At 58.3% G+C, this 26,036-nt stretch overlaps 1 protein-coding gene and 11 non-coding genes across 12 annotated transcripts; 3 read left to right on the top strand and 9 right to left on the bottom strand.

The window, feature by feature from the left end:
- Positions 1-6,081: 6,081 nt before the first annotated feature.
- On the bottom strand, positions 6,082-6,153 carry TRNAP-AGG. The gene has a single exon. It is a non-coding gene; the product is annotated as a tRNA-Pro (tRNA).
- Positions 6,154-6,887: 734 nt separating this feature from the next.
- Positions 6,888-6,960, bottom strand: TRNAK-CUU. The gene has a single exon. It is a non-coding gene; the product is annotated as a tRNA-Lys (tRNA).
- Positions 6,961-9,421: 2,461 nt separating this feature from the next.
- TRNAK-CUU lies at positions 9,422-9,494 on the top strand. The gene has a single exon. It is a non-coding gene; the product is annotated as a tRNA-Lys (tRNA).
- Positions 9,495-10,478: 984 nt separating this feature from the next.
- Positions 10,479-10,551, bottom strand: TRNAK-CUU. Its single transcript has one exon. It is a non-coding gene; the product is annotated as a tRNA-Lys (tRNA).
- Positions 10,552-11,415: 864 nt separating this feature from the next.
- On the bottom strand, positions 11,416-11,487 carry TRNAP-CGG. Its single transcript has one exon. It is a non-coding gene; the product is annotated as a tRNA-Pro (tRNA).
- A 1,819-nt stretch (positions 11,488-13,306) lies between these two features.
- TRNAP-AGG lies at positions 13,307-13,378 on the top strand. The gene has a single exon. It is a non-coding gene; the product is annotated as a tRNA-Pro (tRNA).
- A 1,704-nt stretch (positions 13,379-15,082) lies between these two features.
- TRNAP-AGG lies at positions 15,083-15,154 on the bottom strand. Its single transcript has one exon. It is a non-coding gene; the product is annotated as a tRNA-Pro (tRNA).
- Positions 15,155-16,755: 1,601 nt separating this feature from the next.
- On the bottom strand, positions 16,756-16,827 carry TRNAP-UGG. Its single transcript has one exon. It is a non-coding gene; the product is annotated as a tRNA-Pro (tRNA).
- Positions 16,828-20,336: 3,509 nt separating this feature from the next.
- TRNAR-CCU lies at positions 20,337-20,409 on the bottom strand. Its single transcript has one exon. It is a non-coding gene; the product is annotated as a tRNA-Arg (tRNA).
- Positions 20,410-20,924: 515 nt separating this feature from the next.
- TRNAK-CUU lies at positions 20,925-20,997 on the top strand. The gene has a single exon. It is a non-coding gene; the product is annotated as a tRNA-Lys (tRNA).
- Positions 20,998-21,991: 994 nt separating this feature from the next.
- Positions 21,992-22,064, bottom strand: TRNAR-CCG. Its single transcript has one exon. It is a non-coding gene; the product is annotated as a tRNA-Arg (tRNA).
- Positions 22,065-22,842: 778 nt separating this feature from the next.
- On the bottom strand, positions 22,843-25,128 carry LOC103195919 (putative caspase-16). The gene is made up of 5 exons (XM_007939560.1): positions 24,987-25,128; positions 24,520-24,636; positions 23,710-23,784; positions 23,109-23,212; positions 22,843-22,956 (listed from the first exon to the last, which is right to left on the bottom strand). The coding sequence occupies exons 1-5, from the start codon at positions 25,126-25,128 to the stop codon at positions 22,843-22,845; spliced, it is 552 nt and encodes a 183-aa protein (XP_007937751.1).
- Positions 25,129-26,036: the final 908 nt, after the last annotated feature.

The following is a 26,036-nucleotide window of genomic DNA, read 5'->3' as shown; positions in this document are numbered from 1 at the left end:
GGGACCATTCCCTGGAGAAGGATGTCATGCTTGGTAGGGTGGAGGGTCGACGAAAGAGGGGGAGGCCTTCAACGAGATAGATTGATACGGTGGCTGCGATGATGGGATCAAGTATAGCAGGGATTGTGGGGCTGGCGCTGGATCGGGCAGTGTTTCGTTCTGCTGTGTATGGGGTCGCTGTGAGTCGGAAACGACTCAACGGCACTTAACAACAACATAAAAATGTCCATATATGTAATAGACCTATAAGCAGGCAAAGCCACAACCAAACTCCTTGAGGGAGTGAGTTTCTGGGCCCGTGGGCTTGGGACTATGATCATGGGGACTGTGTTAGGCTGGGTTCTCTAGAAAAGCAAAACCAGTAAAGCTTACCGAGAGAGAGAGAGGAATTTATCTTAGGAAAATGACTCACACACTATAGAAGCTCGCAAATCCCAAGTTCTTGGATCAAATGTCAAGCTGGAGGCTTTCCTGACTCACGCAGCTGCAGGGACTGAAGAGCTCAAGGTTGGCAGTCAGTGTATCAGCTATTGACTCCAATGAATGATGAATCCAAGATCACCAGTCCGAATGGTGGATTGTTAACTCACAGACGATTGTATGCAGCACAACAGGATCCAGATCCACAGAAGAGTGTCTCATTTTCCCATGATGTCCATAAACATATTGGAAGCAGGCCACACCCCTGGGGAAACTCCCTTTCAATGGATTGGCTGCTCAAAACATATACATCCAATCTCATCATGAGAATAACCCACATCACAACTTCTTAAACCACTCAGAATTGTGGTCCAGCTAAGTTGACACAGAACTCCAACTATCACAGTCCACCCCTTATCAACATGGCAGTTGTACACATCTCCTTAACCATATATAATCTCTAAATTAGGATAATTATAAAGTCATATTTGCACCTAATATGATACTCTAACATACATACAACTAAAATGCATTAACCCTATTTACATTTCATAGCTCATAACAGAAGGAAAAAAAAGTATTTGATGCACACATACAGTAAAGAAATATAACAATCACAGTCCTCTTTCTGCAACTGGTCACATAGTTGTAGCTGATACTCAGAACTACCTTCTTCCACCACTCATTCCATATTTCCCTTACCCTCAGCAAGCACCTCAGCTGGTCGTGGTTCTTTGCCTGGTGGGGTGACCCAAACCTTCATTCCTGAAGGGTCTGGGCCATTAGTAGTCATATCAGAACTGGGTTGCTGTAGTTTTCCATTGACTTTAATCACAGGGCATGGTAGTACTAAGAGACGTCCTAAAGAATCTCCTGTATTCCAGACATATTCTTCTTTACCTCCATTATGTAATGTCAATCCATTTCCCCTTGGTAATCAGGATCTTTCACACCAAATAGTACAGTAACGCCCTTGTCTGTTGATCCAGAGACATGAGGAAGCCAAAATGGCCGGGTGGCATCCTTAATTTCCAGTTCAATGCAATCAGTATTGTGTCTCCAGGTGGGAGTGTTCCTCCCTTTGGGACTGAGATCTCCAGACCCGCAGAGCATAGGATAGCAGAGACAGGAAGTAAAAAGATTTTGAGTGGGTTACTAAGGGTAATAGTGGTACCACTCCCATTTCCACCCCTTGTTTCATGGACCCATGAATCCTGGCTATTGGAGAAACAGAACCATATATTGGACGCTGGTTTAGAGCATATACAGCCTCCTGGAGAACATTGCCCCAACCTTTCAAGGTATTGCCAACTAGCTGGTGCCATAATTGTGTTTTTAGTAGGCTATTCCATCATTCTTTCAAGCCAGCTGCTTCAGGATGATGGGGAACATGGTAAGAGCAGGGAATTCCATGAGCATAGTCCCATTTCCACACTTCATTTGCTGTGAAGTGAGTCCCTTCTTCTGAAGCAATGCTGTGTGGGATACCATGTTGGTGGATAAGGCATTTGTAAGGCCATAGATGGTAGTTTTGGCAGAAGCATTGTGTGCGGGGGAGGCAAATCCATATCCAGAATAAGTATCTATTCCAGCAAGAACAAAATGCTGTCCTTTCCATGATGGGAGTGGTCCAATGTAATCAACTTGCCACCAGGTTGCTGGCTGATCACCCCAAGGAATGGTTCCATATCACAGACTCATTGTTGGTCTCTGCTGTTGGCAGATTGGACACTCAGCAGTGGTGGTAACCAAATCAGCCTTGGTAAGTAGAAGTCCATGTTGCTGAGCCCATGCATAACCTCCATCCCTGCTTCCATGGCCACTTTGTTCAAGAGCCCATTGGGCAATGACAGGAGTAGCTGGAGGAAAAGGATGACTTGTTTCCACTGAACATGTCATTCTATCCACCTGATTGTTAACGTCCTCCTCTGTCAACGTCACCTTTTGGTGGGCATTCACATGAGACACAAATATCTTTACTCCTTTGGCCCATTCAGAGAGCTTTATCCACATACCTCTTCCACATACATGCTTGTCACCAATTTTCCAATCATGCTCCTTCCTAGTCCCAGACCATCTGGCCAAGCCACTGGCCACAGCCATGACTCCGTATACAGTCGCACATCTGGCCATTTCTGTTTCCATGCAAAGTGAACAGCCAGATGCAAGCTAGAAGAGACTAGAAGAACTAGATGGTGCCCCACTACCACTGCCAACCACCCAGAAAGGGATCCGAATAGGAGATGCTAGATAGAGTGGGAGAACAACATGAACCAAAACTCAAAACATAAAAAAGACCAGGCTTATTGATTGGACAGAGACTGGTGAAATCCCTGAGACTATGTCCCCTCGATACCCTTTAGGCCTGGAATTCAACTCATTCCTAGGGCTCAACTGTCATCCAAGCAACAGACAGGCCTACCAGGTGACCCTTAACCCCCAGTAAGTCCACTCCTTAGAATGATCAACGATGGGAGATCAGAAGGGCAGCATTTGCACAGGGAGATAGCTCGGAGGGCAGGAATACATAGGAAAGGACACAGGGAGGAAGCGGGAAGAGAGCTATTACACAGGGATTGCAGTCAATGTCCCGAAACAAAATGTGTATGAACTGCTGTATGGAAAACTAATTTTGCTCTGTACACTTTCACCCAAATCACAATGAGAAGATTTAAAAAAGAAAAGAAAACGTTGCTGAGTTCCTACATCCTACTATGCAGCAGCTTCTCCTCACTTCACTGGGGCCGCCTTAGTGAGCAAAACAGAAGCCCGCGTGCCTCCCATGGGGCTCCTGGCTGCAGACTTTGCCTTCACCACCTGCCGCGCTCTCTTCTGCCCACGTGTGGCAGTGTGAGCTCCGTGGATCGGGTGTGTTTGGTTCTCAGGAGGCATTTCGGGCTCCAGAAGGCGCTGGATCAGCCTTCCTAAGAACAGATCCAGAAAGCAATAGGGCACCCTAAGGCTGCATCAGTCGGTGGAGTCTTGTTGTTGTTGTTGTTATGTGCCATCGAGTCGGCCCCAACTCATAGCGACCCCTCCTTGGGTTTCCGAGGCAGTATCACTACGGAAGTAGGATTGCCCAACCTTCCTTCCGAGTCTTAGGCCTTGAAATAAAGCCCTTTGGCCACCTTCTGCAAAGGGAACCTTCCTTGAATCCACAACCGGAGTGTGTTGGAGTAGAGTGAAGGCTGGCGTGGGAGATACGATTTTGTCCCACACAAATCCTGGAGGCAGGTAGAACTTGGCTCCCAGTTTCTTGGGAACCAGCCCTCCAGCTGCAGCACTTTTCCTGAAGCAGCTGGGGTCCCACTTGGGGTGCACTGGCTGATTTCTGTGTATAGTCTTCTGAAGGCTTAGTCTTGTGTGTGTGTGTGTGTGTGTGTGATTTGGGTGAAAGTTTACAGAGGAAATTCACTTTCCATGTAGCAGTTCACATACACTTTGTCTCATGACATTGACTGCAACTTCCCACAATGCAACAGCTCCCCTCCCACTTCCTCCCCATAGTTACCTCTTCCCTGTGTCCCTCCCTCCCATGCACTCCTGCCCCTCGAGCTGTCTCCCTGTGCATACACAGCCCTTCTATTCTCCCATGATTGATCTCTCCAAGGACTGTATCTACCTAATGTAAATGTTCAGCTCCTGTGCCTGTCTTTTGTTTAGCTGGAAGCCACAGGAGTGGGTTCAATTCCAGACCTGAAGGGCAGCTAGGGGCTGTAGTCTCAGGGGTTCCTTCAGGCTCTATCAGACCAGCAAACCTGGTCCCAATTTTTTTTTTTTCCAAATGATTTTCAGTTTTGTTCCACATTGTTCTCCCTCTCTATCCAGGATCTCCTACATAGATTCCCCTCTGAGTGGTTGACAGTGGTAGCCGGGCACCATCTAGTTCTTCTGGTCTCATAGTTGTATAGGCTGAGGATCACATGGTCTACCAGTTGCTTGGACTAATTGTTTCCATGTGTCTTTGGTTTTCTTCATTCTTCTTTGCTCTGGACAAGGAGAGACCCATCGTTGCATCTAGATGGCCACTTGGAAGCTTTTAAGATCCCAGTTGCTACTCACCAAAGTAGGATGTGGAACAATGTTTTTGTGTAGTATGTTAGGCCAATTGAGCTTGATGTTCCCCTGTGACTGTGGTCCCAAGCCCACAGGTCCAACTACTCATTCCCTCTGGGTAGCTGACTGTGCCCAAGAAGTGACTACAACCTTGCCCCTTGTCAGCTCTACCATATAGCTGGGAATTCTTACAGAACATACCAATACACTTGTAGAAACATTGTCTGCCAACCCTATGCATGGTCTTGGGCACACTCCCCCCTGCATGGACATATCTAATAGTTCAGCTGTCCACCCATCTATCCACCTGTATATCAGTGTTTGCGTCCACTGACAACGCAGTACTGTATGTGCAAAAGCCTTCATCTTTGTTGTCTGCACCTCCCATGCACCTCTCTGTCTTCCTCTTCCTCAGTGCCACCATGTTGATCACTCACATTTGGTACATTGTGAAGGCTTAGTCTTTGGCAGTCACAGAGTCAATGGGGACCCTGCCACCTGGAGGGGGCCTTGGCCTCTGCCTTCTCTTCCCAGAGCTCTGAGGGCGGTCACTTTGGTTGGACTTGGCCGGTGCCCTCAGAGCGAGGGCATCTCTGGGGCTCCACACACCTTGTGGGCTCCCACTGACCGTTTAAATTTGCTCTGGAATTTCTTTACTCCCTTTAAAGCTCTTGAACGCTTTTAAGGTGGTTTGTTGATTGCTTGCTTGGTTAGTTAGTTGGTTAGTTAGTTGATTTGTTGGTTGATTAGTTGGTTGGTTGGTTGGTTTTTAATGTCATTTGTTTTCAGCAAGAGCGTTTGTTCGTGTTATTGGAAACTGGCTCTTGGAGCGTTTTTCTCTGTAATTTCCTGAAAGCTGTTACAGCAGTGTTTCTTTAAATAGCACATATTTAAAAAAAAAAAAAAAAAACACGGAAAAGTCGATTCTCCCTCAGCTACCCCCATTGGGATTCCAAAGTTGCTCCTCTGCCTTCCGACAGGACTGCTAGTGGGTTTGAACCACCCACCTTCTAGTTAGCAGCAAAACAAGCTACTCACTCTGCTATTGGGCTCCCTTAGCATAGGGTAATCTTTAAAATACTCTTCAGGCCGAAGTAGTTCCCCCAGGAAATTGAATTCTGTTACTGGTGCCCATACCTGCCCGGTGCTTCTAAAGGGGATCGGGAGAAACCATCTTGCTTTAGGGAAAGCAGCTCCAGGATTGGAATTCACAACTTGTGGCCCTTCGACTTAAGGGTCGCAGAGTGGCCTGGCCCCCAGCTGCCTCTGCACAGCCCAGAAACTCTGCTCAGTGGGGAGCCCACTCGGTCCATCCTCACCCACAAGCCAGGGCTAGTCCCCCGACCTTGAACTTCGGGCTGTTAAAGTCCCACGGAGACACGTCCATCCTTTTCGGGACTCCAAGCAGAACTCCGGCGGAGGCCCTGCCGGGTCAGGACCACACCTGGGATCCCAGGACTCCAAAGACAGGGTCAGGAGCACCGGGACTGGCTTGAGGCCTGTAAAGACATTTTTCGTTTCCTCTTTGAGTGGGGTCTTCAAACCCCCATCGCTGAGGTCTAGGGGCCTGACTCCGATCTCATCGCTGAGAGAGGAAAAAGCACTGGGCTCGTCCGGGATTTGAACCCGGGACCTCTCGCACCCTAAGCGAGAATCATACCCCTAGACCAACGAGCCACGCCCGCAGGTGGCGCTGCGTGTTCTATGTGTAGCGTCGCCTCCAACCGCGAGACCCGCGGAACCAGATGGACGCTGCGGCGGCTCAGACCCGCACCTAGACCTGCTGAAGAAAGGGGGGAGGGAGGGACGCCAACGGAGCCCAGCGCCCTGCCCCTCTCTGCGCTGCACAAAGTGGGGAGCAGTCCCCGCGCCCCCACGTAAGGAGGATGCAAACCAAAACAAAAGGAAAGTCGATTCCGAGTCCTAGCGACCCCCTCGGGGTTTCCGAAGAGGCGAGTGTTTGTGGAAGATATATTACCCCATCCTTCTTCCGCGGAGAAGCTGGCGGGTTTGAACCGCCAACCCTCTAGTTCGCAGGGGAACGACTTATGCGCCGCGCCACCAGAGTTCCTTTGGACAGAAGGAAAATCAAAAAATACCAAACTCACTGCATCGAGTGGCATCCGACTCACAGCGACCCCTCCTTGGGGTTCCTAGGCGGTGTTTCTACGCAAGGAGATTGCCCAACCTTCCGAGGACACAATGGGGACAAAATGCAAAACCCCACGGAGCGCCCAGGGCCCGGCAGAGCACACGGAGCTCCGCGTCTTGCAGACAGCGCACTGGGACAAGCGCTCCCCACAGCGTGGCACGGCCTGGAGTGAATTATGCAAACGGCCGCCCCGCGCTCGCATAGGTCTGGTTCCGCCTCTTGTCGCGCGTAAACAGCAAGCTTGGGCCGTAAAACGCAACGCCCAGCGTGGGGCTCGAACCCACGACCCTGAGATTAAGAGTCTCATGCTCTACCGACTGAGCTAGCCGGGCCCTGGGTAACCAGCCGCTGGTGTTAATTGATGGGGTGGCTCACGGCTGGCGGGAACTTAATCACAGGGATACATCAGACCTGGGCCCCGGACCTCGACCCCCAGTCGAGCAACGGCACCTGCCAGCCCTGCGCGGGGCCCTCATGCAGCGGCAGTCGGACAGGCGGGTTCCGCGCCGGGACACTGCTTCTGATCCCCGTCCAGGGAGACGGGAAGAGCCCTCCCCTCAACCCATTTCCCGTGTTTCATCCAGTCGGGTCTTCAGGGCCGCAGGGCCTGGCCCAGCCAGGGATGGCGCCCTGTTCCCGGAAGCCCCGCCTCCTCTCTCTCGGCCTCCATGTTGACATGCAACCGAGGTTGGGATCCGAAGGACGCGTCACGTCCCTAGAGCAGGAAGCCCGCGCCCACGGTGCCCACGGCGTCCTCAGCCCTCCCCACCCACCAAGGCCCCGCCCTGCCTCCCAGGCTCCAAGCGCCGCTTGTCCCTCCCCATTCCTTCTCGGTTGGAGCCCCACGGTCGCTGCTCCATCTTGGGGGACTGCGCCCCGATGGCCAGCGCGGGCAGGCTCGTCCTGGGCACGTGGGCACATTTACGCACCGACTTATTGGCTCGCGGAGCCTGGGGACTCGGTGGCCCTAGCTGCCCGCGGACCTCACAGAGGACCCCCCCCACCAAGCCTCCGCTCCCCATTGCGCCCCGATGTCAGGGTGCTTCCATCCGGAGCTTCCCTCACCGCCCCAGACCTCCAGCCCCGATGCCCCGCCGGAGCTGGAGCCGTGCGTCGCCCGGGAACAAGATTGCTGGCCGCCCCCTGTGGGCGCTCAGTGGCGAGGAGAACGGGGAACGAGGGAGGCGTCTCGGGGTGACAGCCGGGGCTGGGGCCGGATTAGGCCGCACGTGCGCGCTGCACTGGCGGAAACGGTGGCCCCTTCAGGCCCGCGCGGGGCGCTAGGGGGCGCAGAGTCCCTGAGGACGTGGGGAGAGCGCGCGTGCCATCCACCGCCGCCCCTCTCCTTCCCTCCGTCCAAGCCCAGCCAGGACTCGGGTTCTCGGGTCCTCTATCCCCGGCCTTCTGCTCGAGCAGCTCAATACGCGCAGAGCCGGGCACCCCACTCAAGAGTCACCCCCTTTGCACAGTTTAAAACAGTCACCGAGCTGGATGCATGGGGCAGCCCCCACAGGGCTGGTGACAGTCTCCCCATCTGGGAGCCCCATCCGGGGCCCGCTAACACGCTGGCTTCGCGCCACCCACCACTGTGTCCCCAGACCGGGGTCCCCAAGACTAAACCAGAAACAACAGCGCAGGTAGGGCTGCAACCCAGGCCCCTGAGCTGTCCTGACAAAACGGCCGTAGTCTGGTCTGCGGCCCCCCGGGACACCTGAGCCTTAACTGGGGTTCCCGGGTGGGTCAACAGTGCACCCCCAAGCCTGGTGTCCGACGTCAGGGCGCCAAAGCGCCCGGGGTACCGATCCGAGCCAGCCCAGGCCGGGGCTCCCGCTTGCGGCGGGTCCCCGGGCCTGTTCTTGGGCTGCGGCCTTTTCTCCGCGGTCCCTTTCGGTGCCAGACACAGGCACGGGACGCCTGACCCGATCGGGGCCCGGGTTCCAGGCCACGGTCACAGGAACCAGGCCCACCGGGCAGCAGCGGCCGTGAGCGCAGGAGCTCGGGGCGCGCCAGGCTGTCGGCTGTCTGTCTGTCTGTGCACGGGTCTGAGTGTGTCCCGACCCATGGGAGCCGGCTGGGCTGGCCCTGCCCCTCCGACGCCGCTCCCCGCAGCCGGGAGCCCGCCGTCGGCTGCCCGCGAAGGAGCCGTCGCCCGGCAGCGCCGTCGCCTCTTCTCTTTGGCGGGAGCTGCTGAAAGTGCGACCTGGGTCTCCCTTAACCTTTCGCAGCATTTCACGTACCTCCTGTTCTGGAGGGTCTTTGCATTTCCGGGGCCCATTTATTTAGACATGAATTAAAAAATAAAAAATGAAAACCCCGTCCTCGAGTATCTCGCTGGCGTAGAGACTCACCAGGTTTCAGAGACGGCCAATCCTTATAAGGGGAGGATGCGCAGCTCGCTTCTACTCAGCGGCCGGTGGGCTTCGAACCGCGTACCCTCCAGTTAGCAGCCCAACGCCTTAAGCATTGCGCCACCGGCGTACCTTAACCTACAGGCAAACAAAATCCAAACCAAACTCATTGCCCGCCAGTCGACTGCGACTCCTAGGACCCCTCGTTCCTTCCGAGAAGTGGCTGGTGGGAAGCCTTCTGGTTAGCAGTCAAATGCCTTAGGCGCTGCGCCACCACCTGACTGCTAACCGGAAGTCTGGCGGTTCAAACCCACCAACCACTCCTCGGAAGGAAGGCTGGGCAATCTACTTCGTAGCGATACTGCCTCAGAAACCCAAGGAGGGGGCGCTGTGAATTGAATCCAACTGACAGCAGTGAGTTTAGTTTTAGGAGCCTCCTTCAACAGCCCGGCTAGCTCAGTCGGTAGAGCATGAGACTCTTAATCTCAGGGTCGTGGGTTCGAGCCCCACGTTGGGCGCTCTGTTTTGGGCACGCTCGTGGCTAGTACCTAAGGCACTTGACTGCTAACTGGATCTAGTTCCCTAGAGATACGGCCTTGAAAACCCAAGGAGGGGTCGCTGTGAGTTGAGATCCACTCCACGACGGCGGTGAGTTTCATTTTTTGTTTGGAAGAATTTTTTTTTTTTTTTTTTTTGCGAAGACTTAGTCAACGGCGGGATGCTTAAGTATCAATACTGTCATGATGGCAAGTCATCCCAAGGTGATGCCTAGGAAACGCCCAGTCAAAATCCCAGCCGCTGTCCTTGTGGGAACTGACAAGGGAACCTAATGAGGAAGTGGAGGGGATGGACAACAGCGGGATCCCTAAAGATTCAGACACTCCTGGGCTTGAAAACCTGCCATGAAGGTTAACTGCCTTTGACTCAAGGACACTACGGAACAAAGTGTTCCAGAAATCCAACCATTGCCTTCAGACTCCCCGAGGTGGGAAGAGGTCTCGCTGCGGAGCAGTGGGGAAAAGGGCGGGCTTTTAACTGCACAGCTCTGGATCGGAGAAAAGAAACCCGATTTCTCCCCTAGTTACCCACCTAGTTTAGTTGGTAGAGGCAGAGACGCTTAATGTGAGGTTGTGGGTTCGAGCCCCATGTTGGGTGCTTCATTTTGGGAGCTCTGGTAGCATAATACCTGCGGCATTTGACTGCTCACCAGAAGCCTGGCGGTTCAAACCCACCAGCCGCTCCTCGGAAGGAAGATGGGGCAATCTACTTCCGTAGTGATACTGCCTCGGAAACCCAAGGAGGGGTCGCTGTCAGTCAGATCCAAAAAGGCGGCAGTGAGTTTGGTTTTTTGGTTTGGTCCCCTACCTCACACCGTATAAAAAAATCAATTCCTGGTAAATATTTTAAGTACGAAAGGGAGGGAAGAGAAGATACCAAAAAATAATTGAATAAGAAGATAGAGGTTTTGTTTACGTTTGCGGATTGACTACTTCAAAAGTAGACGCCCAACGTGGGGCTCGAACCCACGACCCTGAGATTAAGAGTCTCATGCTCTACCGACTGAGCTAGCCGGGCAGCTGTTGCATGTTTTCTTGCTGGGTCTTCAAGTCAAAACTGGGTCCACTGACTGGACGTTGGAATGTGCCTGCACCCAGGCTGTTCCAAGCTCTTTAGGAACCCGAAGGCCCGGGAAATTCAAGTGAGACCTTGGCTCAGCGTCTGACATTTCGCGGAGCCCAGAGGCCCCACCAGAACTTTGCAAACAGAGCTTGGCCATGTCCCCAGTGACCTTCAGCTGGCGACTTAGGCCTGGCAGCAGGAATGGCGCCTCCTAGGGTTGGAGGACAGGCGAGAGATGGAGGGTTTGCGCTCCAGGGCCCCCCCTTTCAGGATCCCGCAGCCCCGGCCGCTGCCGGCCCCTCCGCCGCTGGGAGCGGTGCGCAGTGGCGCATCTACGAAAATAGCGCGCGTGGCAAGCACAGGAACGCGCCCCTGTCAGACCCCTGCAGGCGCTCCCACACGACAGCGGGGGTTTTAACCTGCAGGATCTGTCACAGCCGGCGGTGGGAACGGCCATGCTCAATAAAACGGCTCAATGGCGCCTCCGGTAAGCGCCCAGGCTCCTGCCACACGGGCCACGCCTAACCTACGCCTCTGGGCGCTGCTGGGGTCGTCGGAGGCAGAGGAGCGCACACGCGCGACTCGACGGGATGCAGACGGCCCGGCTCAGCGGGAGGCCAGGGGGGCTCACAGGGACGCCCCGGCACCAGACTCTCGAGCCACCCAGGAAAGGGGTGCCATTCACCCAAGGGGACAAGTCAGATCCTGGGAGTTGGGGGAGGCCTGTCCCCCGCGGCGGAGCACGACCCCGGACAGGGCTGCGGCCGGCTCCGCGCACCTTCCGTCTAAAATAACTGCGGAGAAAACGCAGACAGCCGTGGGCTCGTCCGGGATTTGAACCCGGGACCTCTCGCACCCGAAGCGAGAATCATACCCCTAGACCAACGAGCCACCGTGCAGACAGCCCCTTCCCCTCCCCATAGACTCATCTCATTTTGCAGCTGGCACAGTCCCTTCTCCCAAGATGGACCCCGGTCGGATACCCAGGACGCAACGGGGAGACCCCCGGGACGGAGACCAGTGGGAAAAAGGAGGAACCCGGGGAGCAGCCGGAAACTGCGCAGCTGCGGGAAGAGGTTCGGCGGGGCCGGCAAGGATTCGATTCCAGCCGCAGCAGAAAGGGGTGCCCGAGGGGCCTGCGTGAGCCGGGAGGGCTCCGAGGAGCGGGAGCCCGGGCCTCGCGCTGTGACGTCAGTGGGGGCTGTGGTTTGCGGGTGGGGGGCAGACGGGAGGAGGGGGACAGGCATCAAGGAAGCCCAGGGGCCCCGCTGGGGAAGGCGCTGGACCCCTAAACCAGGGCCCGCCACTCACCGGTGTGACGCTCTCTGGCACCGCCTGGCGGTCCTCGCAGGGAAGGCTCCACGGCCCGCGGGCTGGGTCGCGCGTCCTGACCGTGCTCCACCCCCACGGCCCCTCCATCCCGCTGCGGGGGCTCAGCCGGAAGACAGGGGCCCTCGGGGCAGGGGGCGTCGTCACCACAGGCCCGTGGTGGCCGGCGGCTCCGTGTCCCAAAGGCACCGCCCCGAGAAGACGGCGGCGGTGGCACAGACGGCTGCGTGACTCCGTGTTGGTCCAGGGGCTCCGACCGACCTCCGAGCGCGCAGAGGCCCCGAGGCTGGCCCCCAAGTCCCTCCTGGAGGCGGTCCCTGGAATCTGGTCCCCCAAGTTCTCCAAGGGGGTGACGTGTGCACGGGCCTGTCAGCCTGGGTCCGCCTGGGCTGGGGAGGGCGGGCCAGCTGGGCCCCTTCGTGGGCCCGTGCGGCCCAGGTTCCAGGACCGGGAGATGGATGCGGGTTTCCGCAGGAGCAACGCCTCCTCCTCGTGTCTGGGAACCCGTCTTCTGGTTAAAAACTAAAACCACGGAGGGATGGACATGGAGGACCGCTGTGGCCTTCCGCAGGGAAGCGACAGGTCGCTAGGCCCAACGTGGGGCTCGAACCCACGACCCTGAGATCAAGAGCCTCGTGTTCTTCCGACTGAGGCACCTGGGAGACCACAAGGGCGCACCCAAGGCACGTTCTCCGAGGACTCTGATGGCTGAGGCTCCCAAGGGACCCGGGACAGCTTGGCCTCGGGGCACCGCGGCCAGCACTCCGAGCTGCCCGTGCTCCGCGCCGCTTCCCGGGAACCTGGGCATTGTCGGCAGCGAGGGGGCGCGCCTGTCCCGCCCGAGATCGGGGACACAGAGGGGGCGCCCACGCTGACCCGGCCGGAGGGACACAGAGACCCAGGCGAGGCGGCTCTGCGAGGCCGGTGCCCGGCGGAAGCCCGAGACCCCCACGCACGGGAGGCGCGCTCACCGCCTTCCTCCCTCCCAGCTCCGGGCTGTGGAACCCCGGGAGGGTTCTGGGCCTTTTGGGTTTGTCCCCGGATCTGTCCCCGATCTGCGCATCCACCGAGCCACAGACCGGGACACTCAGAGGCGGCCCGACGACTCTGGTCCGGACGCCCAGCTCTGCCTCGCAGCCCGGGCAGTGCAGACAGGGAGGCACCCCGCGAGCTCGCCTTCCTGTGGCTGCTTTGGGCGCGTGGCGGGCCGAGGAGGGGCCGGTCCCCCAGAGAGGCAGTCCCCCCGCGCCCTGGCACCGCTCAGCCGGTGCTGCCCCCCCGCAACCCCGAGCCAGGGGTCCGAAAGGCCGGGGCATTGCAGGACTGGGAAAAATGGGTGTGAGGATAACAAGGAACGCGTCAACGCACTACCCACGGAGCTGGCTCGTTGGTCTAGGGGTATGATTCTCGCTTAGGGTGCGAGAGGTCCCGGGTTCAAATCCCGGACGAGCCCTTGGCTCTCTCTTTTTTTTTTTTTTTCTTTCCTTTTCCCCCCCCTTTGTCCTCCCCTGCATCCCCAAAGTCTTATCCTCCTCTGGTAGGTAGCTCTGGGTTCGAACACCGGGTGCAGAGCCTAGTGGGAGCTCTGCGCCCGCCCTCCTGTGGGGACACAAGCTTCCCCTTCATGCGCCCCCGTCCAGCCCGCCCGCCCGGCGGAGGGAAGAGCCACGCAGCGTCTCTCCTGAGCTGAAGCCCTGCGCTGGGTCACCTGAGGCCAGGCTCCTGAAGACAGAGTCCCCCGCGCGCAGTCGGGCCGCGCAGGCGCTCAGACGCTGGCACGGGCCCCACCCCGGGGGACCCCAGCCGCGGACGTGGCTCCTCAGCGCAGAGCCCTCGCTCTCGCGGGCTGGCTTTCCCCGGCTCGGCCGCCAGGGGGCACTGCTGGGCCGGGCAGCCCCGCGCCGCGCACGCTTGCCGTTCCTTGCTGAGATCCACCTCCCTCCACAGTTTTCTTCCTGAATGTTTGAAAGCACATCCTGCATCGCTCCACCGCAAAAGCTTCCTTGTGTCTCTCTACAAAGAAGAACGTTTCCTTGGAAAGTGTTCGCAGTGCACGCGCGCACCCAGCAGGGCCAGCGACAGCGCCTCGCTTCATGCCGCGTCCGCACTGGGGACCCCGTGCGCTGAGCGCGCTCTGACAGGGCCGGTTCCACCCGGGATGACCACAGCTCTCCACCCTGCGCTCGGCGGAAATGTCAGCGGGTCCCCGAGGGGACGGTGACCCGGAGCTGAGCCGCAGGGAGAGGGTCCCCGGTCCCACCCCCAGGCCCCCTGCCCCAGCGCTGGGGGACGCTCTTTGCTCGCCCTCCGTTGTCTGCGCGTCCTTCCTGCGCTCGGAATGCGACGTGGCAGCGGGGCGCACCTGGGGTCTCGGCGCAGCCCCGCCGGGGCGCTCCAGGCTCAGGCCTTCCCTCCCGGCCCCCGAACCTGCGAGGCTGGACCCCCAAGCAGCTGGCTGGAGGCGGGGGTCGGGCGGGCGTCCCAAGGTCCCCATGGCCGGTCCGCCACCCACGACCAGGTCTCAGGTTCCAGCAGCGCGCGCGGACCCACCCCGAGGCCGGCGGCTGGAAGGGCTCCCGGCGGCCGCCGCGCTGCCGTCCGTGGGTCCGCGGTCCGTCGGTCAGTGATGCTCGGCCCCGCAGTTCCCACTCCCTGCTGTGGACACTGAAGGTCCGGGCCACCGGGCTGGGGTCGCCGCGGTCCCCTCCCCACTCCACCGGGAAACGGGACGGAGGGGCTGGGAGGCGGGCTTGGGCCGATGTGGGGTCCCGGCGGGTCGGCCCTGCCGGTGCCGAAATGCAGGTGGCCAAGGGGACCCCAGGGGAGTCGGGTCTGACCCACCCTGGGGCCCATCTCCAGCCAGGCCCAGTCGGAGCCGCCCGCCCGGCCGCCTTAGGCGGTGGCCGTGAGGCTCTCAATCTCAGGGTCGTGGGTTCGAGCCTCACCTTGGGCGTCCTTCTGACACGCCGCCGGGACCTCGTACAAGCTCCTCAAAGCACCCACCATGGAGTCCCCTGTCCGGGGCTCAGACGCTAACCCTCTCCTTCCAGGGGCCTCCTTAGGGGGACCCGGGCTTCTCGGGTCAGGACTGGAGGGCACCGGGCGACAGCAGATTCTGGCACAACGCTTTCCTCCCAGCTAGTTGCCTGTAAAAGTAGGGCTCGTCCGGGATTTGAACCCGGGACCTCTCGCACCCTAAGCGAGAATCATACCCCTAGACCAACGAGCCTCCTCCGTGGCTGGCTCCATGCAACCCTTGTTGACCTTGTCCAGCCTCCCTCTGGCCGACCCACAGCAGCCAGCTGCTCTGCCCATAGACGGTCCCTGCTTTCCCGGCCGGGCTGAGGATGGAGGTGCCCATTCCTCCAGGGGGCCCACAGCGCTTCTCTCTCCTCTGCCCCTGGGAAATGGAGCTGCTTGGAGGGCCCCGCTTCCTCCCCGGGCTAAGAGCACCGAGAGGTTGGGGGCTGGCCAGGCTCCCCCAGCTATGGGAAGAAAGGCGGGCTGCGCAGCCCCTGGGTGTGAGGGGGGCCCCGAGTCTCACACCCTGCTGCTGCTCCCGTCTCACCTCGTGACCGTCCCCAGGGCTCCCCGCAGAGCGCAGGCCACCGCGGGAAGAAGGGGTTCGGTGGCGTCGGTGAGGCCTAGAGTTGGGAGGAAGGGGTGAGGGAGGGTGTTGAGGGAGGGCGCCCGCAGGCCAGGGGGGCGAGTAAGGACATTCAGAGCCTTCAGGGGAGATGCCCAAGATGCCACCGCCCAGACGTGCCTTCTGCCCTCAGAGACACCCCGCCTGGATGTGGGTGCACCGCGCGGGGCCCAGCCTCTGCCCCACCTGCGGGCCAGCCCACCCACCTCTGCTGGGGGCTCCCCTCGGTGCCTGAAACCACCAGGAAAGGCGAAGGTGGGTTCCTTGGGGGCGCGCAGGAAGCTTACTCCGCAGCAGGGACTTCCCCCAGGACTGTCGTTGGACACGTGGTGGCTGAGCCCGCCTGACCTGGGCTGGGGGTGAAGGGGTCATGACCTCGGTGGGGAAGGAGGAGGGGCAGGCATTTTGGAGGGAGGGACGCCGCTGATTGGGAAGAAGGGGACCTTGGAGAGGAAAGACCCCGCTTGAGGTGGCGGTCTCTTAAGCGACACGAGGGTCTTCAATGGTTCAGGACGCAGGAGAAGTGCTGGCTGGGGCCTGTCGCCCATTGATGCCACCTCTCGGGTCTGCGCCAGCGACCTCGCTGGGCTCAGGAATCCAGGACGTGGAAGGGGCGCCCAGCGCGCACGATCCGAGCTGGCATTCCCGGGCGCGTCGCCGGAGAGGCCCGCGCGTGGGCCTGGCGCGACGCTGGGGTTGGGGGTCCGCCCGCGCCCCGCGCTCTGAGCCCAAGCAATCCCCAGCTTGGGGTCGGAACGCGCTCCCTGGGCCTGGGGCACAGGCCTCTCCAAAGCCCCGGCTCCCGGCTGCGCCTCCAGGGGGAGACAGGAGCCCCGCGTTGCTGGCTGCAGCCCTTGGCGACTGTGGGGACCCCGTGTCCTTCAGTGTCCCAGTCGCGGTTCCTGCCAGCACCCGCGCTGGTTCGGGGTTTGGAGTTGGCACCTTTCACGTCCAAAGCAAGCAAAGAAAGAAACACACCAAGACCGAGCCGAGGGCGAGGTATCCCGCCTGCGGGGACGCGTTTGTCCTCTCGGCACCCGGGGTCCGAGGTCCGTTCCCCCAGCGCAACCGGGACAGAGACCTGGCTCCCACCCAGGCGAACGGAGGGCGCCCCGCCGCCGCCGGGACGGGGTCCCCTCCGGAGCCCGCTCCCGTGAAGAGTGAAGAAGCTTTCAAAAAAACGCGGGCTCGTCCGGGATTTGAACCCGGGACCTCTCGCACCCAAAGCGAGAATCATACCCCTAGACCAACGAGCCGCCGTGAAGAGACGTGCTTGGCGTGGCCCCTTGGTGGCCCGGGCCTGCGGCTCCACCCTCGTCAGCCGGCCCTGTCCTGGCTTCCGGGTCCAGCGCGCAAAGGAAGTTCCGTTTTCCATTCCCGGGAGGCAGGGGGCGTGCAACGCGACCCGGGCCGGCGGGAGAGCAGCTTCTCCACGCCCCGCCTACAGCGGCAGAGCCCCTCTTCCTCCGCGGGTCACCCAGTGCCGGAGCGCCCTCCAAGCGGCCTGGCAGGGGCGCCTCCAACTGCACGCCCAGGAGACCCAACTCCAGGACGCCTAGGACAAGGCCCTGCCGCCTCCCAACCAGCCAGCCCTCACGGGCCTCGATCCCCCAGCGGAGGGGCTCTCGGTCCCAACAGACACCGGGAGCCCCTCCCCAGCCAATGCGCCTCTCGCCTGAGACACAGCCCGGGCCTGGGACATTTCCCGGTTCCAGCTCAGCTCAGCCCAGGAGCGAGCCTTGTAATTGCACGGCCAGCGCCTGCCAGCCGCTAGCAATACTCTGCCACTAGAGGGGAGAGATGCGACTGGTTAGCTCGGTCAGTAGAGCATGAGACGCTTAATCTCAGGGTCATGGGTTCGGGCCCAGTGTAGGCGTCTTTTGAGCTCTAGTGCCGCAGTGATTAAGGTATTTGACTGTGAACCAGAGGGCTGGAGTTTCAAACCCACCAGCACTTCCGTGGAAGGAAGACGGGGCAATCTACTTCCTTAAAGATTCACCTCCTGGGAAACCCAGTGGGGGTCGCTATGAGTCGGAACCCACTGGGTGGCGCTGCGTTTGCCTCTTGGTTTTCTCTCTCAGCTTCCAACTCATCCTGCTTTGCCAGCTGGATTCCTGTTAGGTTTTGCCAAGAGGAGGGAAAGATTGGCCACATACTTTAATTATATACGTTGCAGAATTACAATGTAAATTGAGCACACAGCCTCATAAATCTTCCTCGTCGAAGCTGTGGAGTGGTTGGGAAGGAGCGGGACTTAAGACTTGGCCTGAAACTTCTGAACGGGCTCAGACCAAGATGCAAACCTTGAACCCTGAGCCTCCCCTGACGATGAAAGCTGTTTGTCCCCGGGTGTCTGAGATTAGCCCTCCTTTGCTCGAATATCCCATAATAATCTTATCTGGAGCAGTTGCCTTGTGAGAAAATGCCAATTTTTCTCAAAGCCCATACCACCCACCCCGGATTGATTACCTCCTGACCTACAACTAGAGTCAGATCTCAGCCTGCTTCGGAGCAAGTGCAAAGTCGGAGTGGAAGGAAATGGTCTATACAGCACAAGAAGGCCAAGGTCGTCTCATGGATGCCGCAGAAACCTGGGGGATGTGTGTGGAAACGGTTCTTAGCATGTTGGACGAAGGAGGACGGGATGGAATTAGTGCCTGGTGCATTTACGGCCCAGGAGCACACGGATCCCACAGAGCTCTTATTGATACGTTCTCTCCACTGAACATGGGGTTTCATGTTTGGTTGGCTGACTGAAATTTGAACTCAGCGATGTGGCCCATGTTTAATGAAATTGGTCTCTAGGATGTCTCTGGCATAATGCGGAGGAAGGAATACAAAGATTAACTCACTGCCCTCCAGTTGATTCAACAGTGACCATCATCGGGTTTCCAAGCCTGTAAACCTTTACGGGGGAGCTCTGGTGGCCTAGTGCCTAAGGCACTTGACTGCTAACCAGGAGGTTGGCTGTTCAAACCCAGCAGCCACTCCTGGAAAGGAAGGTTGGGCAATCTACTTCCATAGTGACACTGCCTCGGAAAGCCAAGGAGTGACCCCCGACTTGATGGCACTTAACAGCAACAAACCTTTATGGAAGCAGACTGCCTCATCTTTCTTCCATGAAGAGGCTGGTGGGTTCAAAACGACGGAGCTTTTGGTTATCAGCCCAGTGCCTTAACCACTGCGCCACCAGAGCTCCCAAAGATCAGTGGGAGGGCAGTGCTGGAGGGCAGTGCTGGCGGACACAGTCATCACCCTCTGAGAGAACCAGAGGGCGGGCCCTCACCAAGCCGCTGAGGAACAGTTAGTGGGGAAGCAGCTGCTGAGGGTGGCCTTCTCTGCAGGCGGCCTGGCAGTGGGAGAGGCTTCAGGGAGATGGGCTGTTGATTGGGCGGCTGCCTGTGTGTTGTTCACTTGTAAGGGTTCTTTTTATACTCTGGACATTAAACCCTATTAGACGCATAAAAAAACAAAAACCAAACCCACTGCCATTGAGTGGACGCAGAGTCATAGCAACCCCCACTGGGGAAATCTTTGCAGAAGTAGATTGCCGCGTCTTCCTTCCACAGAGCAGCCGGTGGGTTTAAACCCCCAACCTTCTGGTTAGGAATCAGATGCCTTAGGCACTACGTTACCAGAGCTTCCTTATCAGATATATGTTGTTGTTGTTGTTATTTGCCATCGAATCGGCCCCGACTCATAGCGACCCCTCCTTGGGTTTCCGAGGCAGTATCACTACGGAAGTTGTTGTTGTTGTTGTTATGTGCCGTCGAGTCGGCCCCGACTCATAGCGACCCCTCCTTGGGTTTCCGAGGCAGTATCACTACGGAAGTAGGATTGCCCAACCTTCCTTCCGAGGAGTGGCTGGTGGGTTTGAACCACCAGCCGTCTGGTTAGCAGGCAAGTGTCTTAGCCACTTTGCTACCAGAGCTCCCACGGAAGTAGGAATGCCTAATCTTCCTTCCGAGGAGTGGCTGGGGGGTTTGAACCGCCAGCCTTCTGGTTAGCAGTCAAGTGCCTTATATATAGTCCCCAACTATTCGCTTCCATTTTATGTCTTGTCTCGTCACTTGCTTGATGCACTGAAATTTTTAATTTTGATGAAGCCTGATTTATCCATCTCTTTCTTTGGTTGTTCTTACTTGTCACAGTTTTTAATGGTCAAAGGGAGCTATGCTTTTATGCATGTAATTGACAAAGCTCCAGCCTTCGCCACCTCTGGGGAGGCCCCTCCCCCATAGAAGAGGTTCACCTCCAGGATGAAGACATGTATGACATGGATTTAAAAACAAAAACAAGCAAGTTTTATGGTGGACTATTTTAAACATACTCCAAAACCGAGGAAAGAGTCGAACTAACCCACATGTCTCCCAGCTTATGCTGTTATCAACTGACTTATACCCACCTAGCCCATTATTGTCAAGCAAATTAGCTGTCACAAATGTCTACACAGTCAGTATATATTGATAAAGATAAGAAAGTTGAAAAGATGTGACCAAAAAATATACAAGTGACCACAAAACAATTAGCACATCTAGAAAAAAGAACCATGACTCCTTTATACCATCAAATGGAGTGAATGGTTTAAAAAGTCTGAACGTCACAATGTTTGTGCTGAAAAGGGAGCCTTTCTTACCTGAGAAAGAACTCTCGCGTTCTGCCTAGGCCTGCGGTGGGATCATCTGCTGACTCGGTCCACACACCGTGATTTGTGCCCGATGTAATGTCACTGACGTGCTCTGGAGTCTAAAAGTCAGGCTCACTGTACCCCGGGTGGGACTCGAACCCACAATCCCTGGCTTAGGAGGCCAATGCCTTATCCATTAGGCCACCGGGGCGGGCGCACGCGCTCTCTCACTGAGCGCAGAACAGTTACCCCGCCCCCTCGCCGCGGTTCCTGCACAACCTGCGGGTAGCTTTCCCGCCGTTTCCCCGGCCCCTCAGCGTCCATCCTCTGCCCACGCTCTCTCCCCACCTCCCCGACACTGAACAGTCTCCGGACGCCGAAGAGACGGCGCACAATGCGGATGGAGCTCACAGAGGGCGCGCTTCCTCGTTGCTTCGTTGGTCGAGGCTATGGTTCTTGCTTAGGGAGAGAGATGTCCCGGGCTCGGGTCCTTTAAGTCTCCTTTTACCTTGTCGAGAAGAAGGTGTTTGCGATGCTGAACACGCGAGGGGACCCCACGCGTACTCTCCGGTGCTAAGTTATTCTGCCGGAGGGAGAGTCAGGGGGTGTCCACCCCTTTCCTCACCCCTCTCCCCCATTGCTCCTGACCCGGCTCCTACTTTCTTTGACCAAACTCCATGACTCTAAATCGTTCATTAAGAGCCCTCCTGGGGCCTCCTGGAAGTTGCCCGGCTAGCTCAGTCGGTAGAGCATGAGACTCTTAATCTCAGGGTCGTGGGTTCGAGCCCCACGTTGGGCGCACCTTTTATACTGGCTGCTTTGGAAAAAAAAAAATTGTTCTTCTCCCTTCCAGCTGCCCCATCATCTTTAAAACTCTTAACCTTATGAAGTTTCTTTTCCTTATGTTCACAAGCTCAGTAAAGCACTGAAATGTCGCGAGGAGGATAAAGGAGCGTGACCCGGATCGTCAGCGCCCTTTAGCGGCAGGTCGGCGCAGCTCGGACCCCAACGGGCGGCCGCCCTGCAGCTAGACTGGCCCGGCTGAACCGGAACCGGGAAAACGCGGTCTCGGCTCGCAGAGGCTTTTGTTGTCCTTTTTGTTGACTCAGGCCTAGACATTATTTACATTTTAACATTTAAATATACATTTACACCAGCAATTCGAGGGTACATATTCGCTGCAAGAAATCTATGCAATCAGATTTTTAAATGCACGTATCTTTTGACCCCCAACAATCCCAATTCCTAGTCTGTCAGCTTCCACCGTCCGAGTTATAATTTATTTAGCCAATTCGCGATGAGCGACCCTATCAACGTAAGTAAATATTCCATGTCTTTGAGCACACAAGGATAAGGATTCAGGAAACGTTCCTGGAACAGAATTAATAGTCACAGAGCAATGCTGGAGTCTAAAGACGTGGCCCCATTTCCATCCACCTGTCATCGCGGCTGCCCTGGCGGGGGGCCTCTCCAGGACCTGCGCCCTCCTCAGTCAGCCCGTTCCCGGGGGGACTGCTGTGGTGCGAGAGCGTCCAGGACCGAGGGGCTCGCCTTGGAACAGGGGTTCCTGTCCGACACCCATCCAGGTCACACAGGCCACCGTTAATCCCCAACGCTTCCGTTCCTCCACCACCACCCCCGGCGGCAGTCCCGGCCCTGGGTTCTCCAGCTCCCCGGGACCAGTCCCCAGTCCCCATTGCGGAGCAAACAGGTTGCGCAACCTGGATCGCAACCCCAGCGGAAGAGAAAAACTTAAAGTGAGAAAAAAAAAAAAAAAAAAAGAACTGCAGCAGCGACCACGAAGGGACTCGAACCCTCAATCTTCTGATCCGGAATCAGACGCCTTATCCATTAGGCCACGCGGCCCCACGGCTTTTGTCTGCGCAGTTCGCTTCATAAAGTTTGCGCAAGCGCCTTCCGGCGTGCTTTAGTGCGCATGCCCGAGGAGGAGATCTGCCCCCGCCCTTCAGGGTACCATGTAGGCGGAGCTCCGAGCCACCCTCGCGGTGCAGCAGGGGCTCTCGGCGAGAACGCGCGGCGGCAGTTCCTGGGCTGAGAGTTCGAGCCCTGGGGAAGCCACCTGCCCTTCCCCTTGCCCCACTTCCGCAGGCCCTTCTGTTCGGCGACCCAATTTCTCTCTTCAAGGACCCGGCCCGGTGGCCGCTGAGCCAGGGGCTCGTGCTGCTCTCCCATGCCCCGAGCGTCCCCATCACGGCCCCGGGAACTGCAGTGGTCTGTCCTAGGCTCTGTGGGTCCCAGATGGGACTCGGGGCGTGTCTCCATTTCCACGGCCCCAGCGCAAGGTGGAAGTGGGGTGCGTGCGTGTGCAGAGGTGGGGGCGCGGGTGCTGCCTATTCCCAGGGCCTCTCCCCGCGGGTCGGTCATGCAGAGCGCTGGGCCCCGCTGGCGGTGTTGCTCTCTGGCTCCCAGGGACACGAGTGCGCGCGTGCAGAGCGCCCCTCGGTGGTGCTCACGCTCCTAGCGCAGGCAGCTCTCAGTAGCACAAGGATCTTTATTGCATGCAGACTAAGCGCCGGCGCCCGGCACTCACGCCCGGGGAGCACATGAACCGCAGCCTGGGTGGAATCCATCAGTGGGACCCTGGGATCTGACCACCCAGGCTCAGCACCCGGGCCAGGCTGGGTCAGGCCCGCAGGCAGAGCCGGCGCCGCAGTGAGCTGTGGATCTCCAGGCAGGCCTTGCGGGGTTGGTCACAGTCGGGGCCCAGCACGTCCAGCTCACACACCCGTCTGTTGACCTGCGAGCATCACGCGTGGCCACTGCCCAGGACTCCCCACCGTGGGGCTCTTCCCGGCGACCAGTGGGCAGCCCCTGGCGGAGGGCGTGGGGAAGGACGGAGTCCAGCCCCTTGTCGCCCACCTCCACCACCCATCCCCTCCCTACACATACCTCAGTCATCAGTTCTAGAAGATCTCTCCCGGGATGGGCTCTGACGACCTCCACCAGCGTCAGGATAAAATCGGAGCCCTTCTCATCCCGATAGGCCACATAGCCTAGGCCAGGGGACCAGGTGCTTCACACCCGGGCCCTCTCCCCTCCCCCACAGAGCCTGTTGGTGGGGCAGGTGGGGGAGGGAAGCAGCAAGCAGACAGGACCCACGGGATGTCGTGAGGGATCAGGGAACACCTGGCTGCCCAGAATTTGCAAAGTGAACGTGTGGATAGATTCAATATCTAAGCAAGGATTAACTGTGCAACTGCTACGTGCCAGGCTCCGGACAGGACCCTGGGACCAACAGATCCCTCCTGGCGTGGAGCGTCCAGTCTAGGGGCAACAGTGCCAGCAAGGTGGTGGGCACACCCAGCACCCAATACCTGCTCACCGTGGTTATTACAAAGACAGGGCATGGGGGAAAGGTGGCTGAACTGCAACCGAGCTGGTGACCCCTGTCCCCCAACTTCCAAGAAGGCTGTCCCTAGAGCCACTCAAGACCTTAGACCAAGAAGTCAGGTCCTGCATGGACACGGGCTTTGTGATGACCCTCCCTTACCGTCGGCTGCTGCGTAGACCATCAGGATGTCTGCATGGTCCGAGGTCCCTGGAGGGGGCGCCCCGGAGGAGCTCCCTGCAAGAGCAGGCAACCCCACTTACTTGGCATCCTGTGATTCCCCCAGGCCCTTGGGGGGGTCTCCCCACTTGATATGAATTGAGTTGTGCCCCTCCAAAGTTTACGCTGAGGTCCTAATCCCCAGTGTCTGTGAACGCAACTTTGCTTGAAAATAGAATCATGGAAGATGTTATCAGTCAACATGAGGTTACACTGGAGTAAGGTGGGCCCTCATCCTCTAACTGGTGTCCTTATAAAGAGGAGAGACAACCAGAAAGACGAACATCACGTTATTCTAAAGCTGCAAGCCAAGGATTGCCTGCAGCTACCAGAAGCTAGAGAGACGCAGGGAAGCGACTCTCAAAGCCTCAGAAGGAATCAACACGGTCTGCTCCTTGATCTCGGACTCCCACACTCCGAGCTGTGAGGCAGCCCATTTCTGCTCTCACAAGTTCCCAGTTTGTGGTGTTTTGTTACTGCAATCCTGCAGGGGGTTACCGCAGGGGGTCCCAGACGGCTGGACCACCACAAGGGCAGCCCAGGGCAGTGGGAAGCACACGGGGCAGAAAAGACAAGAGTTCAGGGTTCAGATCCCACCTCTGCCGTTGACCCACTCAGAAAAGCAACTCAAGTAGGAGCAATGCCCTCAGCAATTTAGGGAGCCTTGCCTTCCCTCCTCTGAGTGAGGAGATGCTTCTGGAAGGTTCTCACCACCAGCCCTGCCTGAACCAGGCTCCGGGAGGCAGCACTCACCTTGAACATCAGCATAGACTTGGAGGACATCGGCGTGGGAGGGGATGGCCGGAGGTGCACGCAGCCAGCGCCAGAACCAGGAGCGAGCAGTGGGCCCCACACCAGAGTCCCTGCGCCCTGGGGAAGTGGAGGAGTAGGGACCTTCACTGGGCCGATACCTGGGGGTGCCTCCCAGGGTCCTGAGCCTGTGTGAACTGTGGGGAGAGCCCAGCCCCCAGAGTTCAGGGCAGGCCTGCTAGGCTGGAATTATCCAGAGCACATGGTCATGCACTGGTGGGTAAGTGCTCAGGTGCGTGGGGCCGAGGCGTGGATGGCAGAAGTGGCCAGGGAGGGCCAGTGTGCAGGCTTCCTGGAGGAGGTGGCCAGCAAGTCCAAGAGGTCATGGAGGAAGAAAGCCAGAGCTGGAGGAGGCAGGCTAAGGAAGGGACCAGCTGGATCTCCAAGTGGGCCCCGGGCCCCCCACTCACCCCCACGGCAGGCCTGAAGCAGGAAGATCTTGGGGTGGCCCTGCAGGGCCCTGCAGCAGCTTAGCTCCTGCACCAGCACTTCCGGCCGCAGCCCTCGCCCGTCCGCCCCCAGCAACTGTCCCTGCCGACCACCGTGGGCCATCAGAGCCACCAGGGCACAGCTCACGGGGCCCCTGCGGGTGTCCAGCTGCTCCCGGAACTGGGCCAGCTCCTCTTGGAAAGCCTTGTGACAGGGGTGGGGGCCGAGAGTGAGGCCTGGGCCTGGCGCCGGCTTGCCCTGCTCCTGACTGCTCCCGGCTGGCCTTGGGCCCAAGAGAAGCCCTTTCTTGAGCCCCTGCTGCACGGCCAGACACTGCCCACTGGAGCTGCATCCAGTCCAGTCCCCCACAGCCAGCACTGTCTGGCCCCGGCTTCCAGGGAGTTAAGAGGCGTCAGGAGGGGATGGGCTGATGGGTGCCCAGGAACGAAATCATGATGCTTGAGGGTTTAGCTGGGGCCTTGTGCTGGGGACCAAAGGAACCAGTGTGGGCGGCCACAAGGAACTCTGGGAGTAAACTCCAAAGGCATGAGGCAGGGAGGTTGGAGGTTAGACTTGTGGGTGCACTTCCTGCCTTCCAGGTCCTAGGGGAGGGCTGGCTTTCATCAGAGCTGCCTCTACAGAAGTTCCATCTCCTCTCACCTGGGCCGTAGGATCCATCCTCACAGTGGTCTCGAAGCCCAGGGAACGACACAGGTCCCCGAGAGCCTCCACGTCACACTGGGCCCCAGGCCGGTCTTGCATCACGGCCAGGAGGAGAGCTGACCTGGTCCCAGATAGGTCATACTGTGCCCTGGGACCGAACTCCGGCTGTGTGGAGGGTGAAGGCCCGTCCAGAGGAGTCAGAGAGGTTCCCCTGCCCTCTGTGACCCAGTTTCAGCTGTGACCACAGGACGGAACCCTAGCCCCATCCCCACTCACCTCGGGCCCCCACGCCTGCACGCCTCCCAGGCACAGCGCACCCCGCAAGGAGCTGCGAAGGACTGGGCAGGAGCTGACCCCTGTGGGTGCCT

The sequence above is a fragment of the Orycteropus afer genome, unplaced genomic scaffold (genome assembly GCF_000298275.1).
Source record: "Orycteropus afer afer isolate SDZICR_OR568_19922 unplaced genomic scaffold, OryAfe1.0 scaffold00061, whole genome shotgun sequence".
NCBI classification, from domain to species: Eukaryota; Metazoa; Chordata; class Mammalia; order Tubulidentata; family Orycteropodidae; genus Orycteropus; species Orycteropus afer.
Note: the sequence above shows the minus strand (reverse complement) of the source record. Positions and strands in the feature narration are given on the sequence as shown.